At 35.3% G+C, this 19506-nt stretch overlaps 3 protein-coding genes across 3 annotated transcripts in view; 1 reads left to right on the top strand and 2 right to left on the bottom strand.

Annotated features, from left to right (window-relative positions):
* Positions 1 to 1510, bottom strand: part of LOC110440464 — a 14547-nt gene extending 13037 nt beyond the window's left edge. Inside the window, exon 1 of the mRNA XM_021483566.1 lies at positions 1412 to 1510. The gene's annotated coding sequence lies outside the window, so the exon portion shown is untranslated. The remainder of the gene's footprint in view (positions 1 to 1411) is intronic.
* A 283-nt stretch (positions 1511 to 1793) lies between these two features.
* LOC110440465 (uncharacterized protein C3orf14 homolog) lies at positions 1794 to 10121 on the top strand. Its single transcript, XM_021483567.1, has 4 exons — positions 1794 to 1997; positions 4674 to 4797; positions 5217 to 5291; positions 5809 to 10121. The coding sequence occupies exons 1-4, from the start codon at positions 1891 to 1893 to the stop codon at positions 5983 to 5985; spliced, it is 483 nt and encodes a 160-aa protein (XP_021339242.1). The 5' UTR covers positions 1794 to 1890; the 3' UTR covers positions 5986 to 10121.
* A 4566-nt stretch (positions 10122 to 14687) lies between these two features.
* On the bottom strand, positions 14688 to 18659 carry LOC110440520. The gene is made up of 4 exons (XM_021483652.1): positions 18558 to 18659; positions 16313 to 16399; positions 15508 to 15816; positions 14688 to 14984 (listed from the first exon to the last, which is right to left on the bottom strand). The coding sequence occupies exons 1-4, from the start codon at positions 18594 to 18596 to the stop codon at positions 14706 to 14708; spliced, it is 714 nt and encodes a 237-aa protein (XP_021339327.1). The 5' UTR covers positions 18597 to 18659; the 3' UTR covers positions 14688 to 14705.
* Positions 18660 to 19506: the final 847 nt, after the last annotated feature.

Genomic DNA, 19506 nt, shown 5'->3' with positions numbered 1-19506 from the left:
ATAGCTCGGGGGTCCTGAAATTTACAATTTAAGTAAAGCCCCTGATGATCTTTCTTTCCATGCAGAGAAAATGAGTGTAGTACCTCTGAGTCTGAAGAAGAAGATTTTTGAAATATTGGTTAATTTTCCCTTTGGGGCCCCGCCCTGGCCCCAGGGGTTGGGGTAGGAATCCCAATTTTACAATTTTGAAGCCTCATCTACCAAGGATGATTCTGACCAAGTTTGAAAAAAATCCATCCAGTGGTTCTTGAGAAGAAGTTGAAAATGTAAAAGTTTACGGACGACGACGGACGAAAAGCGATTAGAACAGGTCACTTGAGCAAAGCTCAGGTGACCTAAAAAGCCAACCAACAGCCTCTAATGTTATAGGAGTAAGTCGCTTTCAAGCTTCGCTTTCTACAATTTCTCTTTAGTCTAGTGGTAGAGCATCCGACTAGGAAGTATGGGATTGCAGGATTGATCCCCAGCACAGTCAGGTGCTGGCCTCGTCTGTCAATCCACCCATATTATAATCATATATATGGGTATATAGACAGATGAGGCCAAAGCCCATGGTCCAGCACCTGTGATCCCCAGTGGAATCACACTACATATGTATATCTTTCCTGTTACACCAGTACATACTTGTCAACCCTCCTTATTTAGAAGGGAGACTTCCGATTTTGGGCCCTAAAATTTGGTGTTCTCATATCAATCCTGAGTGAATTTGCATAACTGTTCCTATATTCTTAGATGTAATGATTTCAGCTGAAAGAATAACTTAAAATATGTCATTTTAAAGGGTTGTTTTGTCTTTAAGGGGGTGTATACACACATTTTATTTTTATGTTTTAATGTGCATTGATTAGGTTGCCTTACAAGTGTCAGCTGTAGGGAATTTCCCTTTAGCTAAGTGGTAGAGCATCGGGCTGGAGAGCCTAAGGTCGCGGGTTTGAGCCCCAGCGACGGCACTTTCTTTATCACTATTCCATGTCCTACTACATTTGAGCATTCAGAATCTCCCCATGGAAATCTCAAAAGGTGGGCAAGTATATATGCCAGTTTGTATGATCAGCTGATGTTTATTGCAGTTAAATGTCTGTTATTTCATCTCAACATCTGTAGGCCTGTGGTGAGGTTTGATTTAAAGCCAAGGGAAAGCATGTGAAGGTTACAAATTAAATGTGACTATGGAGCAGCATGACTTACTTATGACCAAGATAACAATCATATCATTCTATCAAAGGAATAAAAACACTAAATAAGGAAATTCGAACTCCTGTGTTGTGAAGCACAGTCAACAGGTCAAGTAAAAAGTAAAGCAAGATTTAAACTAATTATTCTGCATATGCTGTTCCTTATTGTCAAAGCAGTGTATTTAATTATTTTAAGTAAAAGCTTATATGACACGTTATATTACTCTGTTATTTACCATTTGATCTGAAAAATGGCAAAAAAAGTCATCCAAAATGTTCGTCGAATCCAAATAGGACCAGTCTTCCATTTGCAAAATTCTAGATCTATACCTAGTTAGCGTTTGAAAGGCACGACAAATAAACGCCATTGACAAGCGTTTACCTGACACGTTTAGTACGTAGCTAAAAGAATCGTAGCATCGCGATCGTCCCGTTCTTGTTCCTCGCCCATATTTTTCTTGACACAGTGCGATCTCCTTTTCCCACATCCATGCTTAAGTTAAAACTACAACAGTTGGAGTATTGCCTATCGCAATGTTTAATCCAAATGATGTTTAAAAACAACTACACAGACAGCACTTAACAAATGTATAATGTTACACTGTATAAGTATAGCCCATAGTTGCCTCCCCTGAAAACTTACTCTCCACTCAGCGTCGTCGACAACAAAAAACAGAAGAAAAACAAGAGTGTTAGCTATAGTCTAAAGGTGGGAATGAGAAGACCAACAGATCCTAGATATGACGCGGTTGAGACGTACGATGACAAACTTGCCAACTGGACACGAAGTGAACTTCAGCTCAGTAGACTTCATGAGGAAATGTAATTATATACAGACCAGTATATCATTCGATAACAATATATACGGTAGGCCTATGTTAGGGCACAGGGGTTCGTTACAAAGTCTGAAACACACATATGCTATACTGGTATGGGTCACAGCACACATAAACATACTATACGTGCTGTGACCCATACCAGTATAGCATAGTTATGTGTATTTCAGACATTTGTAACGAACCTTTGTGGTTGGGGTGTATATATATATACAGTGGACGGGTTGAGATTATTAGAGGCATTATTATAGGCAAACAAAAAATATGCGTGTTTCCTGTTTCTGCCTGGAAAAAAATAGGGTCGGTATGTAGGGATTTTTTTAATATGTTTGCTAGATTAGTGAACGGGTAAGTGTCACATGTATACTATTATACTATTGTGAGATGCTTATCAGAACCTTCGACAGAACAGCTAGCTTTGTTGTTTGATTTTTGAAAAAAGACAGTCCTCTCTGTTTGTTCCTAAATTTCAGGTCTTTGGGTGATAATCAGATGTCCATAGTGTGGATGTTGTACGATACGTTGGACATCTTCAGTGATTTTTTTCTTTTCAATACAGCTAGGTCTCTATAGAACAACAGGACAAGAATTACATGTACTGAACTACAAAAAATTAGTATGCTCAATGTAGAGGGAAGAGTTCATCAACTTTGTTTAAATCATGCATTTAGCATCTTTACTGAGAAATGCCCTCGGTATATGCATGAATTTTTCACCAAAAACAACAACACATATATGGTACTAGATCCGGAAATTCAAATTTCGCTATTAAAAACGTCAAGGGTACAGAAACATCTACTTTTTTTTTTCGGCTGCTAAAGATTGGAACTCTTTACCGGATCATATCAAAAACAAACATAAATTCAAAACCAATTCTAAAAACACCTTATGCTTCAAGCATTACCGGATTGATTTTCTTCATTTTTTTAATTATTTTTCTTCCATTGATAAAGGACCCCATGCGTAATAAGCCACTTTGTGGCTTTTATGGGTAATCCTAGGTAAATGGCAATCACCACCAATCCTATTATGCGATCTATTTATTTATAAATACCTTCATTTACCTAAATAGTCTGTCTCATTTTGTCTCATTTTATAGTAATATCTGCCTTTTTTTACAGTGTATCAGACTTTTTTTTAGATTTTTATACTTTGTGATATATGTCAATGATTGAATTAAAAAACCTTTTACTAGGTCAGATCTATTACTATTCTCATTCTTAATACAAAATACTCTTTTTTATTTACAAGCTGCAATGTGATTTTAATTATATATTTTATTCTAAATTGTGATATCTTGTAATAACATGCCTATTTTTACCTGAATAAATAATAATAAAAATAAAAAAGGAATCTCAACAACACGAAGACTTTTTGTGAAACTGCCTACATGTTTCGGCCGCTATGCGACCGTCATCAGGGCTTAATTTTATTTTGAGCAAAACATCTAAGGTATAGAAATGCGGTTAGGATTGATATTTATGACGTCATAGTTAAATTGACGTTGCAACAATAACATAGTTCAAAAGTAAATCGACTAGAAAATGCCGTACACACTGTGTACACTGATTTTACGGTGTTGTAAAATAGTGGGAAGTTCATCCTGTACATCAGTGGCCACACTGCTAAAACTATCATTCAAGGAATTCTGATTTTCATTTACATATAAATTGTCACTATAGGTATTAATTATTTCATCTTCAGAGTCTGAGAGATATAAGTCCTCTGCTAAAGTGTCTATACAAATTGGTTCTTGTTCAGTACTCTTCTGTGGGACCGTGTTTGCTGGAATTATTCTAAATTTAATGTTGTCAAAGTTTTTGCGGCCGGTGGATTCAAACGGTGGGGTCCATGTGGTGGGGATTGAAGCTGCCTCCTTTGGGGTCCGGTGATGGATAGTGCGAAAGGCACTCTCATCTAAAAGTTCAGTGGGGTGCATATGTTTGAAGTGCCTTCTGGCTATGTCCATCCTACAATATGTTTTTAGGCAAACCTGGAATAAATATTATTATTATTATTAACATGAAGTCATCACTTTCCAGTATGTTGGGGTGGGAACAATCCTGGTTAAGCCGGGAGTACCACATTATTTTCAGCATTTTTCAGACATTATGTTAAATTCCGTTTTTGTTGTGTCACTATTTGTCATCTTTGTTGTCTCCTTATTTTTTGTATCTGTCTGATGTCCACTTTTGATTTTCCATTCATCATGTCTTGTGTGTCGACACTATGGTATTCCATTGCTGTGGAGGTTTTTTACATCAACATGGAAATAATCAAAAGCACAAACTTGGTTTTTGTTTCTCCCTTTTTTCCCCAGAATTTCAACATTAAGTATTTTTGGAGAAGTAGAATCAGACTCAAGATATGCACTTATATAAGTTGCCAACTTCACAAATAAAAAGAAATGGAAACTCATGTAAGATCCTAGATGTCTATAATACTGCTGAAGTTTTCATGCCAGCATGCATGTGTCTGTTGTTTTTTTTTTGTACACAGCAAATTTACAAAACATTTCACTTGCCATTGAGTCAACCAACAGCTGCAGATTCAAATAGTATTTTGTATGTGTTTCCCCGAAAAAAATAACATAATAAAGAATCATAGCTTATTGTGGTTTACTGACATGTAGATTCTATACCCTTATAATTACTTTTTATAGATTGACCCAAAGAGAGGCTCTGATGAACTACAGTATGTCCTACACAAGAAGCCAGGACAGTCGTACTCTTCAAGGGGCAGCAGAGCGGGAACGAGCACGGTTACGGAATGAGCAATTTCTTCAGGTATTCTTCTCTCACTACCTCAGATGTAGGTTTGGAGGAAAATAATTTATAGCTGTATGCCATTGTATGATTACATACAAGGCAACAATCAGGGACACTGCAGCACAAGGCTAGAGTGTCTACCAACTATTAGAGAAGTTTTAGACACTTAAGGCCAAAAAAGTTTAAAACGGCTTATGTAACTGCTTTCTTATCCTACCATTGTTCAAGTTTTACCATACATGTGTTACATCAGTTATACACAGCCTGGGTCTTGAATTTAATAAAAGTTCTCTAAAATTGCCTAAAAATTAATATTATTGTGGTAAGGAAAAGTTGGAAAACTCATTATTTGTTTTATTTGCCTAAATTCTTAATTCTCATTTCTCACTCGGAGGTAGATTTAGGAAACTGGTATTTTAACTTTAACTTTATTTCAGACCATTGATGAAACTGCAGACTTCCTGAAGACTGAAGCAGCCATTCCTCCTAGCCCACGACTGACAACACTACAGGTATTTAATTATAATAACAATTATAATCTGTTACCATTTCTGTGTAGGAAAGGTATAGACTCAGTTAGGTTTGGAGTGTCCCAGGTTTGAGCTGTCTTCAGCTACACATGTATCCTTTTTGTCTCGCCGCCACGAAGTGGAAGCGAGACTTAGGTGTCGCTTTTCTGGCGGCGACAGCGGCCCTCAACATAAGTTTTTGCATTTAAGTTAGTTTCACTGAAACTATAAGTGCTAGACCAACCAAGCTTGGACCATAGATGCATCTTAGGTAGTACATATCAACCCATGCATCAAATGCTTGATGCAGCCTACATGTGCCTTGTCAGCATCTCCATCAACATTAAGTTTTTGCGTTTAACATGTGCATTGATGGTCAAGGCGGGGCACAGGCAAGACATATCAATCTGAATGGTTTGTTAAATATTGCAACATTTCTTCACCTGGATGAAACACCACAACTTTGTCATGTTTTGTAGATGAAAGTTTTTAATTATTGACAATTTATATCGTTGAACAGAACAACTACTGGGCAATGGTACGTAGCATGGTTCCTATGTATGAGAAAAGTATCGAGCGCCAGAACAGGAAATCCCACAGTGACCATGGCAGCTCAGGAACAGGGCAACGGCAGTCAAACACCAGTCTGAAAGGAAAATCAGCAAGGCCAAGCAAGAAAAAGACAAAGAAAATTTGATTACAAACTGGAACAGCAGGTCTATCAGGTTTCCTATGGCCAAAAATATAAAATATTAATGGCTTCACACACACCCTAAAGATAGCTTATGGAAGTTGTTTTATTTGTTTTTATTATCTTTTAAATTATATACATGTGTACATATATTTTTTGGCCTTATTCGGTCTCAATATTACCATTGAATTAAATTTGAGTTTGTCTGAAGCTGTGGCTTGAATGAGATCAGCAAGGCAGCTCAACTCCTCTTCCTAAATTTGGACCATAAATGATTTTATGTACTGCCGTATTATATAATGTGTTCAAAGTTTGTAATTCACAGTCCACTTTCTTTATGTTGTTATCAGGCAGCTTTCAGCATCACATGTCCGTCCATCAATGTTATCAAATTCTACTTAGTCTGATCCCAACAACACTTAATTCCTACCTTCATTACAATGGCTGTGCAAAATAATGTTTAAATCATTGTGAATATTTCCTTTTGTTTTTTTAAGAATTCTCCATATTTTGCAATACCGTAGTAATAAATACTTTCAATCAAACTTTACTCAAATTGGCAGCAATTGACGACCCTTTAATCCGTTGTTCTGTTTTACTCTGAAAATGGCAATAAGATGGAAGAGAAAAACAAACTGACAAATCCTTGACTTTTAGGGATCCCTGTATCACTGCAAAAAACTGTAACTAAGTGTTGGATGAACTGTTTTTTACCAGCAGGACTAAAGCTTTAATAAATCGTTTCTGAAAAGAAAATAATACCTCACAGGACTTTTATAATAAATGGTAGAGATGAAATCAACAAAACATAGCCACCAACAGAGGATAAAATCCAGCGGTTGAAACCCTGTTATTTCAGAATGTTATGTCATCGCTCTGACCAATTGAGCTAACTGGTCCACGGACCTGTCCTTGCCGTGATTACTGTGCTAAGGTAATATTCAAAACGGTAGTTAAAAGGAGGTGACAGTATACCGGCTATAGGAAAAACTAGGGTACAGTGGGACAGGGATCCTTAAGAAATTAATTCAACTCTGTCCTGATGGAGATTAAATACTGCATGACAGGTAGCCTGCACAGGTTTTAGAAAATGAATGAAATAGAGTTAAATGTTTGTGATAGCTAGATACAATCAAACAATTTGAATAGGAAAATTTAAAATAAATAAATAAAGAATTTACAAAAGTAGAAAATATATTGATAAGTTACTCTAGAGTGTTAAATCCTCATTAAATCCAACATTTTGAATGAATAATTTCATGTGATAAAATGGAGGGGAAAAAACCCATGTATATATATAATATATGAATCCCTATTTTTTTTTTAGGGAAATCATCAAGTTATTTTTTTTAATATCAATATATACTACCGTAGTAAGTTACGTAGAGTATTTAAAAAAATGGATGATTAAATTAAGTCCATTCAGAGCATGGAGATCTAGAGTAAGGAACCTATTTTTAAGCATTACAAAATATGGTATTATTATGTCTTGCATAATATTAAATAAAAGAATATTTTCTGGCAGATACTGGTCAGTTGGGAGCATTTATGATGTAGCAATATAAAACATGTCATAAATACAAAAAAATGAATCACAATGACTTCATTATAAGTGTTATTCAAATATATTGATCTTTTGACAGCTAATCATTTCTGGCAAGTGCAATGTTATTGATTCAGATGTAAATATGAACCTGTAACTATAACAAAAAATGTTGAAACTTCATTGATAATGTATGTCATCACTACCTAGGCAGTGTTACTGTAATAGCTACATTGTGAAAGCTAGTTTTTGCAATTTCAGGTAAGCCTTGTACAGGTCACAGTTCAAACTACATTTCCATATCTTGGCAACTTATATTTACCCATTTACCCCTAAAGTCACATTTAAACCTTACCAAAGCATAGACTGAGCAAGTCCAGTTTAAATATTTAGGGGGTGAATGAGTTAAACTTAATCACTGCCCATTAACATAATTATCAGTTTAGTGAGCTGTATATATTATTTCAAGAACATTTTCCTCTATGTATGTGTTCTGTATGGTTCAAAATGAATTGTATTAATTAAAATTATTAATTATATATATTGGATTGTAATACACATTTATCTTTCTTTATTTCAACTTCAACAAACAAAATACAATACACATGTACATGTTTTCACTATTTATTGCTCTCTGTATACCAGGGTATACATTTCTGTTCAATTGAACTCAGGAAGTTAAAGGGAGATAACTTTGTGTTACTTGTGATTATGTAAAAAAAAAATGCAAATGTTTCTAAAAGATTTTGAGTAACGACTTTCACATTATTGTGATTTATTTGAAACAGCAGGTTTTGTTAATGATGTAGATTTTATTTTCTTAAATGATGAATTCTGGTAAAAGTACGAAAATTGTTTAATTTAAGGATAGATATTACATTGCATAGAGTTATTTCCCTTATATTTTTAGTTGACTTCGGCTCAATACAGTTGTATTTCTTGCTTTCTTTGAGTCACATGCTACTGAATATGAAATTATTATAGCTTTGGTGTCTGTATTAACACATGCTGCACCCCTGTATTTTGACAGTGGACTCTGACAGCCTTTGGTTTGGAGCATACAAAATGTGTCATTAGGTGTCAGTGGGTTTGATTGTATCAGTCCCTGAGAGTGGCTATACATTTTTTTGATTGTTTTAGTATTTGATTTATATAATATTGTATATATACAGTCTTCTCAGTTTTGTTATTAGTTATTAGAGAGTATAAATGAAATCTTTTATTGTTAATATTGAATTTGTTTTTAAGATGACACAAATCAACAAAATGTTTACGAAAATCAGGTGATTTATTGTGAAGAAAATAAGGACATTGAAGTTAGTAATGCTGATATAAAAACTGATAAATGGAAGTTACCCTCTCATGACTACAGACTTAATTTGTATGAACCTCATTTTCTTTTATTATGTCATTCAAACAAGATAGAGATCTAATCCTTATGGATAAATGGCAAAAGTAATATAATTTATAATAGATATTTTACAAGTTTTCCATTTTGGTTTTACATATTTTCTTAAGAAAAATGCATGTATGACAATTAATATAAAACATCTGTATTTTTGTACAGGTACTTCGGGGGCTGAAAATGATGACTTTGCCAAGTACATTGTATGTTGCATATATTTTATAGGTTAATTGCCATCTTAAAAATTATACCTGTGATTTGTGTTGGAGTTAAGGTTATATGCTACCTGACACATTGTACCTATGATTCATGTCAGAGTTAAGATTATATGCCACCTGACACATTATACCTGTGATTCATGTCAGAGTTAAGGTTAAATGCTACCTTACACATTATACCTTTGATTTGTGTCAGAGTTAAGGTTAAATGCTACCTTACACATTATACCTATGATTCATGTCAGAGTTAAGGTTATATGCTACCTAACACATTATACTTGTGTTTTTTGTCAGAGGTAAGGTTATATGTTATCATACACATTATACCTGTGATTTGTTTTAGACCTATTGTTATCTGCTACCCAACACTTTTCCTTGTTTTGTGTTAGACTAAGGTTATATGTTATCTTACACATTATAACTGTGATTTGTTTTAGAGCTATTGTTATCTGCTACCCAACACTTTTCCTTGTTTTGTGTTAGACTTAGGTTTATAACCTTACTTACATATGACATATACATTATTGTGTACCTTTCAAATGTTTCATCAATATTACTTACTAAGTCCATACAAATATTCATGAAATATATCTTAGTTTTAGTATTTTAAGCAGTATATTATTTCCTATTTTTTATTTTATTTTTTATTCTAATTCACAAATTATTTTGCAATGTTAAAAATATACAACTCTCAAATGTTTTGATCTATATTCAGATCTATATCTTAAGCTCAAATGTGAAAACAATTTTTTATGTGATTTTTTGTTTACTTTATATGACTGTAATAATGTGCATGTATGTATCTGCATAATGTTATAATCTACAACACTGCAAACATGTATGTTATGTTCACCGCTGTTTTATAAATTATGTGCAACACTATATTTGTTGTAGAGTACTCTATTATGTTATACTAACTTGCAATAATTCCATGTTATCTTCATATGAATCATTTTATTGAATAAATGTATTTGTGTTATATATGATTCTGACTTTTCTCTATTTTTAAAAGTCTCAAATAAGTTCTGGTGACTTATAATGTTGACTATTTTAGGCGTCGGACTGTCTACGATCACTAGCCCTCCACCACTGGGTCGTGGGTTTGAGACCTACGTGGGGCAGTCGCCAGATACTGACCGCGGGTCCATGGTTTCTGTCTGGGTACGCTGGTTTTTCTCCAAAATCAAAAACCTGACACGTAATTAAATGGTCATAGCTATTAATAGGCCCTAACACACAAACAACATAACCTACACCAAACCTATATAATTCCGGCCTCCCATCCCGATTTCATACGTCCAACCCTCTTTGTCCATTTCCATAGATGTATTTTCAGTACCAGGAAAAAAACTTGACCTGTCCAATTCATGGCCTGTACATCACACCGAAATGAAAACTTGATGAACTGAAATTATTTATTTTAAATGATATCCTTCTTACAGTGATGTGCTTTGAGTCTTTCACGGTACGTCATATGTTCCCTTTGTATACAACCGTCAAATTTGACGGTAGTATTATGGTATGGCGTTGTCCGGCCGACGTAAACTTTGTTTGTCCGGCAATCTCCTCCTACATTTTTCAACTGATCTATTTGATTCGACAATTTTTCCAAAATTTATTGCCTTTTGTTCATTTCAGTATTTGATTTTTTGTCTGAAGATTTTCTCCTACATTTTTTATAGCATGTCAGCTTGCCACTCTTAGAATGATGCAGATCTTATTTCAATGTAAGAAAGTATATAACACTATATGACATTCGACGGGCGTATTTGGTTCCGCCCCGCGGTACTCTTGTTATTATACATTGTATGTCAATTTGCTTTTATTCAAAATATTTTCGCGACTTCGTTTTATATCCAATTATATTAAAACTTGATATCCTATAACATAATATACAGTGTTACCACGGAATTAGATTAGAGGTTATCTAAGTCCGTGCACGTGGTGTTGTTGCTTTTCATCCAACCATACAAATATGACGTCATTTCAATGGACACAGATTTGTCGTATAAAATCCGGATAATAAACTCATTACAGTATAGTTAGCATTCTATGAAATGGGTAATAATTTGAATATTACCAATAGAAGCGCTGAGTAGTTCTCTAGCCGTGTGCCCAATTTCATCAATTTTTTTTTATTGAAAACAAAGCCAGGAAAATTCATTGCCGAAAGTAAAATAACATGGAATCTAATGGAGACAACGACAAAATGTGAAAGACTAACGGTATATCACTGTGTATTACAGTATATTACTGAATGCCAAATTAATATTGTGTGAAGACTGTTGATCAATAAACAGTTAGATTCTACATAATACATCATAAAATAATGTTTATTTTATAGAGATTGTCTCCCTTTTATGACTTTCCCTTTTGATATTCCAATAATCTCGGAACAAATATAGCTAATGAAATTCCTGCGAATTACTTATGTATTTCGCTTCAATTTTGATTTGACTTTGCACAGTATATTGTTTAATTGTTGACGACATCTTATCAGAATCCTATTGTTTAAAGTTGCTGTGCAGAAACTAGCAACCAATCAGAGTATGGTATATGCTAATTAATTTTGCACGGACTTTTGTTTCAACAACGAACTTAGCCTTCGTCTTCGTATAATACAGAGACATGCTACTTGTTTACAGCTAATATAGCTGTAACCAATATGTTGAGGTCCCTGTTATATATTGTACATATTTCCCACATTTTATCAAATTTATCTTGCGGAATCCGAAGTGTTGACGGACGTTCGAACGGACGCTACCTGGGCCATATGTCATGTCATTATTGACGGGCGTATGCAAAAATTAATGACGTCAAATTATAATATTTACATTCTGTATGCTTAGACCCATTGACAAAAATTACATTTATAAATGCATAACACAGGTGTTCATAGAATATCAGCACGTGGGAACTGATAGTAACCTGATCACACTGCGTAGTAATACACTACAAAAACTACTCACTCGGAACGACCGACCTAGATGCTTAATTCTTACATCTTAAAATACTATTGAACTGTGCTTTGTGAAATATCCACGTATTCACGTGTCCTGTACTACAAATAAACATTGAATATGGAATTACATTTTTTTGTGTTATTGTTGTTGACGGTTGCTAAGATCTCTCACGATAGTGTCCCATTTCCCCGCGAAAAAACACTGTTCTCGCCACTGCGTTGCACCCGTGTATAAGCAGGAACAAACCCTGTTTATTTGTTTTATTCGTTGTTATATCGATCCACTGAAAGGATTCGTCAATGTAAATATAAGGAATGATATTTATTTTTTGAACATTTATGAGGTCATAACAACAATGGGTTTATGGACATATTGTATGAATCGCGTTAGCGATTCATGTAAAATATGTCCAAAAACCCATTGATGTTATGACCTCATAAATGTTGAAAAAATAAAAATCATTCCTTAAATAACGTACAAGGAAAATGACGTTTGCGATTTTTATTGTTTGTGGTTAGAGAGAATGAAATATTTTCTTATCTAATTAATTCCATATTTATTTAATTAAATACACCTGTATTTATTTTCTGAGACGACACAGCGTTTACAGACGTATGGTGCAATTGTTAAAGCAAATTGTTTGAATTGTTTCAAAAAGTAAGACACAAAAAAAGTTAGAATATAATATTATTTAAGTACAATCTTAGTATCCTGGGCTTCTTAATTACATGTGCGTCTATTCAATTACACCCGAATACATTTAATGTACAACACTTTATTCAAGTTAAGTATTTATCAATTATACAAGGGGGGTCGGACAAGTTTTTCAACATAGTAAAGGCCTATCCTGAATACATATTGTTATAACAATTTACAGTGTATATTCGGTTCAGAATATAGTAATTACACACAAATGTATTACATAACGCTATTTTGCTTTCATCACATCAGGAAAGACAGACCATACCAGCTGAGAAAGACCGCCCTGCGTCACTACACAGGCATATATTGTCAACCATCCTCGATATCCGGGGGTTATGCTCTCTTGCCCTTTCTGCACCCATGTAATATGTCATAGCAAAATTGAAGGCACGCGGCTAGCTGTTTGATTGGTGTCAGGTCAAAAAACCTGATCAATCACTAGGCTGATACCTGTCATTTGATGATTACAGAAGCTTTTTATGTACATCAAAGGATAAAATTAGCCGTCTCGTCTCATCCACAAGGCGGTGCACACTGAGCCTTCGATTTTGCATATTCCAGGGAGGTAGAGAGCGAAAGTGAGTGAACCCCTGGATATCGAGGATCCGTATCAACCTACGGACATTGTTTCTAGAATATGCTAAACTATGTCTTAGTTTAAATTTTAAGTTACACCATAGTCTTAATCTCATATAATCACTCCGTCTCGGAAAGATGAATATGGAGCCATTCAGGTCCTTTTTGTGGCGACACAGCCTCCATCTCAGTAAGACGAAGATGAGGCTTCCTTCCTTACCAACGGATGAACACTTGCCTGCTAAAAGGTTCAGGCCCTTTCATGTAGCGAAACAGCCTCCATCTCAGTAAGACGAAGATGAGACTTCCTTCCTTACCAACGGGTGAACACTTGCCTGCTGAAAGGTTCAGGCCCTTTCATGTAGTGACACAGCCTCCATCTCAGTAAGACGAAGATGAGGCTTCCCTCCTTACCAACGGGTGAACACATGCCTGCTGAAAGGTTCAGGCCCTTTCATGTAGTGACACAGCCTCCATCTCGGGGGAGCAAAGTAGTATGCTCTCTTCTTTATCAACGGGTGAACATTGCCTGCTGAAAGGTTCAGGCCCTTTCATGTAGCGACACAGCCTCCATCTCAGTAAGACGAAGATGAGGCTTCCTTCCTTACCAACGGGTGAACACTTGCCTGCTGAAAGATTCAGGCCCTTTCATGTAGCGACACAGCCTCCATCTCGGGGGAGAAAAGTAGTATGCTCTCTTCTTTATCAACGGGTGAACATTGCCTGCTGAATGATTCAGGTCCTTTTTGTAGCGCCGAGTAGCACACGGAAACTTCATCGATGATGGGGTTGCTTTCTAATCTGCTTGAGTCAACTAAACAGTTCACCTACTCTTCATATGTAGCGTCAATAGCATTCGATTTACTTTGTGATATGTTCTGATTCTATTGGCTGGGAATTAGAAACAATACACCAGACACGTATAAAGCCATACGTACATATATGTCCCTGATATAACCGAGATTGAGATAGAGGGTATTTTAAGACTATATGTGATTTAAAACAAATGTAATATACGATGTTTTAACGGTTCGGAGATCGAAACCTGGCAATACTTCCACGGAAACGGTTGTGTTATGGGTGTCTTTTGCTGGTTCGTTGAAATAAACGCCTTAGAATGACATCTGGAAATACTATAAGACACCGGAAGTGGCCTCAAAACGCCTTAATTTCACCACATGATTATAGTTGGAAGAGTTGTCAGTCCAGCCAATTTGTAAGAAGCTTCTTGTTACTCACAATGGAAAAGTGCGAGTAGTGTTGGGAAGTTGCGGAGCGAATGAACATCATGTATATTCTCTTCATACTTGTAACAAAGTCTAACCAACATGGCTACCCCCACACAGAACCACGCTAGTCTGCCTCAACTTCCGTCTGATGTACCTGCCAAACTTCCGGGTCTTGCGTCCAAAGTTTGCAAAAGCTCGCTGTACAAATCCTGGGTTTCGATTCCGAGGACTTTCTAGGTCAAATTCAATGGTGATCGAGTTTGATAATATGTCATCATCAGAAAAATTGTCATATGCGTCTAAGAATGCCCGCGGCTCAATAGGTCTGTACCGTCTTCTCGTTTCAGGGGGATCCTTTTTGATGGCCGTCTGCGGAGATAGAGAAAAAATACAGTTATTTTTAAAAACGATTGTCTTGAAAACAAATCCAAAAAATTAATAATATTGTCTCTCTCACGCGAAATAGTGAACAAAAAAGAAAGCTTTTGTCAACAACTCATATTATCATATATATATTTGGATGGTACTACTAAATGTAGCTGTGCATGTGGAGGCAATATTATTCTCGACAGACCCATCCAAGCATGCGCCATATCCGGTTGGCACGAGCCATATCCGGCCCGTTTGGAGGATATGGCTGCTTGTTTGGAAATGGAAATCATCATATGATCACTAATCAATATATTGTGTACTGATGCACATTTCATACCTATCCAATTGTCAATTTTAGCCAGGTTTTGTTTTTAAATTACCCCCAGCCCAAGCGAGACCTATGGGCACTTCCTGTAAACGAGTATTTTCTCGTTTACGGAACTGAAGTGCCGACGGTTCCCGACAGTCGGTCAATGATAACATTAAGAAAATCAAAAAAATAAACTAACTAAAAAGTCACCTCTTTTAGAATGTCGTTTTTACTTTCAGACATTACGTCACCAATGTCGCCATCTTTCTTAAGATCAATATCAAACATGGTGACGTCACCGAGCGTGGTGACCTTAGGAATGAACTCTGGGACGACGGAAGCGCCACGGTAAACATTTGTAGATGCCGTCGCCTTATGAGGATTCCTTGGTGAATTGTCATCATCCTTATTTGCATAATCGTCGTCCGCATCGGTTTTAATGACAGGCGATTTGCATTTTTCCAACATCACATCCGGGGACTGTAACTTCAGACCCCTTTTAGGCAGAGGCACATTTCCCTGTAATTGTATTATTACATTTAAATGTTCATCGTTGTCTACATTATACATTGGGTGATCAAGTATATCAGATCAATTTTACTTATTTTTCACAACTATTATGGAACAAATTTTATCAGCTTGTATTAATCATTCTTGTTGGTTCGAACTAAAGCGCGCGAAGGGTTTAATTTACTAATACAGCAAACCGGATAACCCAAAGAATACAAACGTCGATCAGGGAATCGAACCCCTTCCATCTTGGTGAAAGGAAAGTGCGCTATCCACTGCAACAACCAACCACAAAACATTAACAATCAAAAATAAATACTCTATCAAATTATTTACAACTTCGTTGAGATGGTTGTGTGTTGCTTCTACTACTACTCAACTAATAGAAAATACATAGTGAATGAAAGTAAGTAAATAGTATCAATTCCTAATTGTTCCAACATTATTGTAGATTAAAATGGAACACACGGCGAAATCACACAGATGAATAACTCGATATGTTTACCGTTGGGTGGATTCCCACTTGAGATTGTAGAAGGTTTCCGGTTGAATAACTGGTATTTCCTTGGAGGGAGGCCGCCGCCTTCTCGGACTTCAAAAGAAAGAAACCTGATTGAGGGACCATCTCTTTTTAAGAGAACTCTCGTGTTTGGAGACCCCGTTTAAAGCTCCTGGTTGTGATGTTAACTGACCCTATATTATGTACCTACTATCAATAAGAGGCAAATATATAGACTTCACAATATTGTACTTTTTTCTTCAATACATATTCATATATATTTAAATATCTTTAACTCGACACAGTAGTGTGGCCTGCCCATGTGTGTTCGTACTGTCACTTGTATTTAGATGACGATTTTTTTTAACCGAAGTACACTAAATTTAGACTTCATAAAGATATTCTATCGGGACAGGAGGGAGCCAAAAACTACCATATCTGATTGATTATCATTGCTATACTTCTTACTTGTCAAATTTTAAACTTAAAAAAAAATACATGTTTTATGACAATAAAAATGAACGAGAGATACAATGATATGTATCTTTTTTGAGCATTTCAATATACACAAACATATTAGTCTATCTATACCTTACCGCATATTATTTTTGAGGAGTTCCGCATTCTTCAAAGAAAAAACTATCAATTTTCCATATATCAAATGGTAAACTAACCTCACTGTTTTTAAATTTGGCGATTCAGGAAATATTATGACATACTATTTAACAGTTATGTAAGTGTTATTTTTCCTACATATGTAAATTGAAAGTAAAATATCAGTAAGAAATTGGAATTGTGTAAAGTTGTTAGCCCTCCGGACAAACTATGTTTACAAACATGAATCGTGACATGCTTGTGTCGATCGGGAACCGCTTACGGAAAGTGCCGACGGTTCCCGATTAATTCTTGTGTATATCAGTACCTGATGTAACCCCGGTAAGTTTCCGTATCAAGAATAAGCCATGTTTTCTCTTCGTTTGATGATTTTTTCTTTTCTTCTACGGACTGTCAGTCCCTGTTCTATATTTTCCAGCTATAGTACCGTGCAAATTGTTGAACAATAAATGTCACGTGTCTTAGAACAATGGACGTCACATGACGTCGGTGACATACTTGGTTATTTTCCCTGATAACATTTTCGCTGTTTGCACTTATAAGTATTTGGTTATTGGTTTGTTAGGGTTATGTTTTCTCCACAACCACTCTTTTGCATACTTATCCTACTTTGGGTAAAGGGTACCCGAATATCCTAATACTGTTGTCACGATTAACATATATACTTATTGAGTCATTTTGTAAGGAAGAATTTCATATAAATCAAATCTTTTTACAATTATTCAATAGTCAAATAACTAAATAAAGAAAAATAAATAAAGAATACATAAAATAGAAATGATTGGATATAATAAAAACTGTAGGGCCGAACTGGGGATGTATCGGCTGACATTCATGCACATTACCACCGTTGCTACCGAGAAAATATAAATAAATGGAAATCAAAATGAATACATTAATAAGTTAAGTAACTAGAGATGGCTTTCACAAGCTATGAGCTTGTTTTCAATTCCCTATTCATCGATTTCATGTGTTTTTATATGACTATTGTTGTAATTATTGAATAAGATATTGTTCAAACTAATAATTTATACAGAATGTGTTTTTGCTTCATCTTCGGCAAAGATGGGAGAATAACACAACCCTTTAGTGTAACTCATCTTCGAAATTATACCTAGTGCAATATTGACTTACTCGGATGTACCCGTGCGGGCCTGACGTATTATATTATTGTACAGGTACATTTGTTTATGTAAAAAATGAAATGAATGTCATAGCAAGGTAAAAATGTTCCCAAGAAAGATCTTTTAAAAAAATCTATCAACGGGCACCATTTGCTATGAAATATGCTAACTAAGAACATATAAATAATATGATATCAAAGTTTTCCTTTCTACACAAACAATTTACGTATGAAATACGTACATTGTTTTTGTAGAAAGTAAACCTTTGATATCACATATTTCCAAACTGATGAATCTTATTAAAGATATTAATAATAGTAGTACAGAATGTTTAATCGTAATGTGATATTTAGCTACATGCATATTGAAGCTCTATAAAATTCGGCGCAGATAATCGATAAAAAAAACTAGAAATATCGTACAGTCTTGGCATTTTGGAGAAACCTTCTTATCAGTATTTATAAAAAAAAACTTGTTCATTTTCTTGTAAACATTATTGTCATTACAGGTACCTGTAATTCCTGCAAGTTTCCGTATCTAGAATAAGCCATATCTTCTTGTTTGATGTTTTTTTCTTTTCTTTCTCAGATTGACTGCCAATGTTTATCTATGCTTTCCCGCTTAGAACCGCGCAGCGACAACAAATGTCATGTGACTTAGAACAATGAATGTCACATGACGTCGCCGTCATGATCGGTTATCTCCCCTGATAATATTTATTCGTTTGTTTAATAAGGGTTTGGCTCCTCGCAACAACCAAGCTCATATGACGAACGTCATTCTCCAGAAATTCAGGACACACCACTTTGCATCAATGTTTTGTAATTTGAAAAAATGTATGCTGGTACATTTGCGTTTTTTCAGTTTGTTTTTAAAGTATGTTTACCGTCATGTTTGTGACCTGGCTTGTATTTAGCCGTGTGAACGATGCCATCTGGAATCGATCAGTTTGCACTTAAAAGCAGGGTAAATGAAAAAAAAATCTCAAAATTAGCAAAAGGGTTATTTTGGAGATTCATAGCATGGCGGTGCATTCTCGATGTAGCGTTGAGTAACAAATTCTTGAGCCTTTAAGGCGGAAATCGCCGAAAAACCGGATTATAACGGAATTAAACAAAAGGATGCTTCATGATGTTTCCAACAATGTCAGGTCTTTACTTTAACCTAAACCGTCAGTTTGTCATCACTTCCTCTACTCTACAATGACAACTTCTTCACCTAAGAAGATAATTGATAAGATGTAAATGATAAATATCTTTAGAATTTGAAGGAAGTCACGTATCCCTGTTTCAATGTTGCATTTTTATTAAAAGTACATGTATGATAGGCTTTTCGGGTTACTTCAACGAATATCAATACATGAATATTTAAGAAATATTTCAAAGCGTTAGAATTAAGTGATCTCCCTTTAAAGGTGTCATTCAGAGGACCAGCTTAGAACTTAGACTATGCGACTTCTAC

The sequence above is a fragment of the Mizuhopecten yessoensis genome, unplaced genomic scaffold (assembly GCF_002113885.1).
Source record: "Mizuhopecten yessoensis strain PY_sf001 unplaced genomic scaffold, ASM211388v2 scaffold11183, whole genome shotgun sequence".
Taxonomy (NCBI): domain Eukaryota; kingdom Metazoa; phylum Mollusca; class Bivalvia; order Pectinida; family Pectinidae; genus Mizuhopecten; species Mizuhopecten yessoensis.
This window is presented reverse-complemented; position numbering and strand designations above follow the sequence as displayed.

What these genes read in the sequence shown, in the direction of transcription:
- LOC110440465 (XM_021483567.1), top strand. Translation starts at nt 1,891, where the DNA reads ATGAGAAGACCAACAGATCCTAGATATGACGCGGTTGAGACGTACGAT. An exon ending in GGAATGAGCAATTTCTTCAG is followed by an intron (nt 4,798 to 5,216) that starts GTATTCTTCTCT and finishes ACTTTATTTCAG; the next exon opens with ACCATTGATGAAACTGCAGA. An exon ending in CACGACTGACAACACTACAG is followed by an intron (nt 5,292 to 5,808) that starts GTATTTAATTAT and finishes ATCGTTGAACAG; the next exon opens with AACAACTACTGGGCAATGGT.
- LOC110440520 (XM_021483652.1), bottom strand. Translation starts at nt 18,596, where the DNA reads ATGGCTTATTCTAGATACGGAAACTTGCAGGAATTACAG. An exon ending in GAAACTTGCAGGAATTACAG is followed by an intron (nt 16,400 to 18,557) that starts GTACCTGTAATG and finishes TTTCTTTTGAAG; the next exon opens with TCCGAGAAGGCGGCGGCCTC. An exon ending in AAGTGGGAATCCACCCAACG is followed by an intron (nt 15,817 to 16,312) that starts GTAAACATATCG and finishes ATACAATTACAG; the next exon opens with GGAAATGTGCCTCTGCCTAA.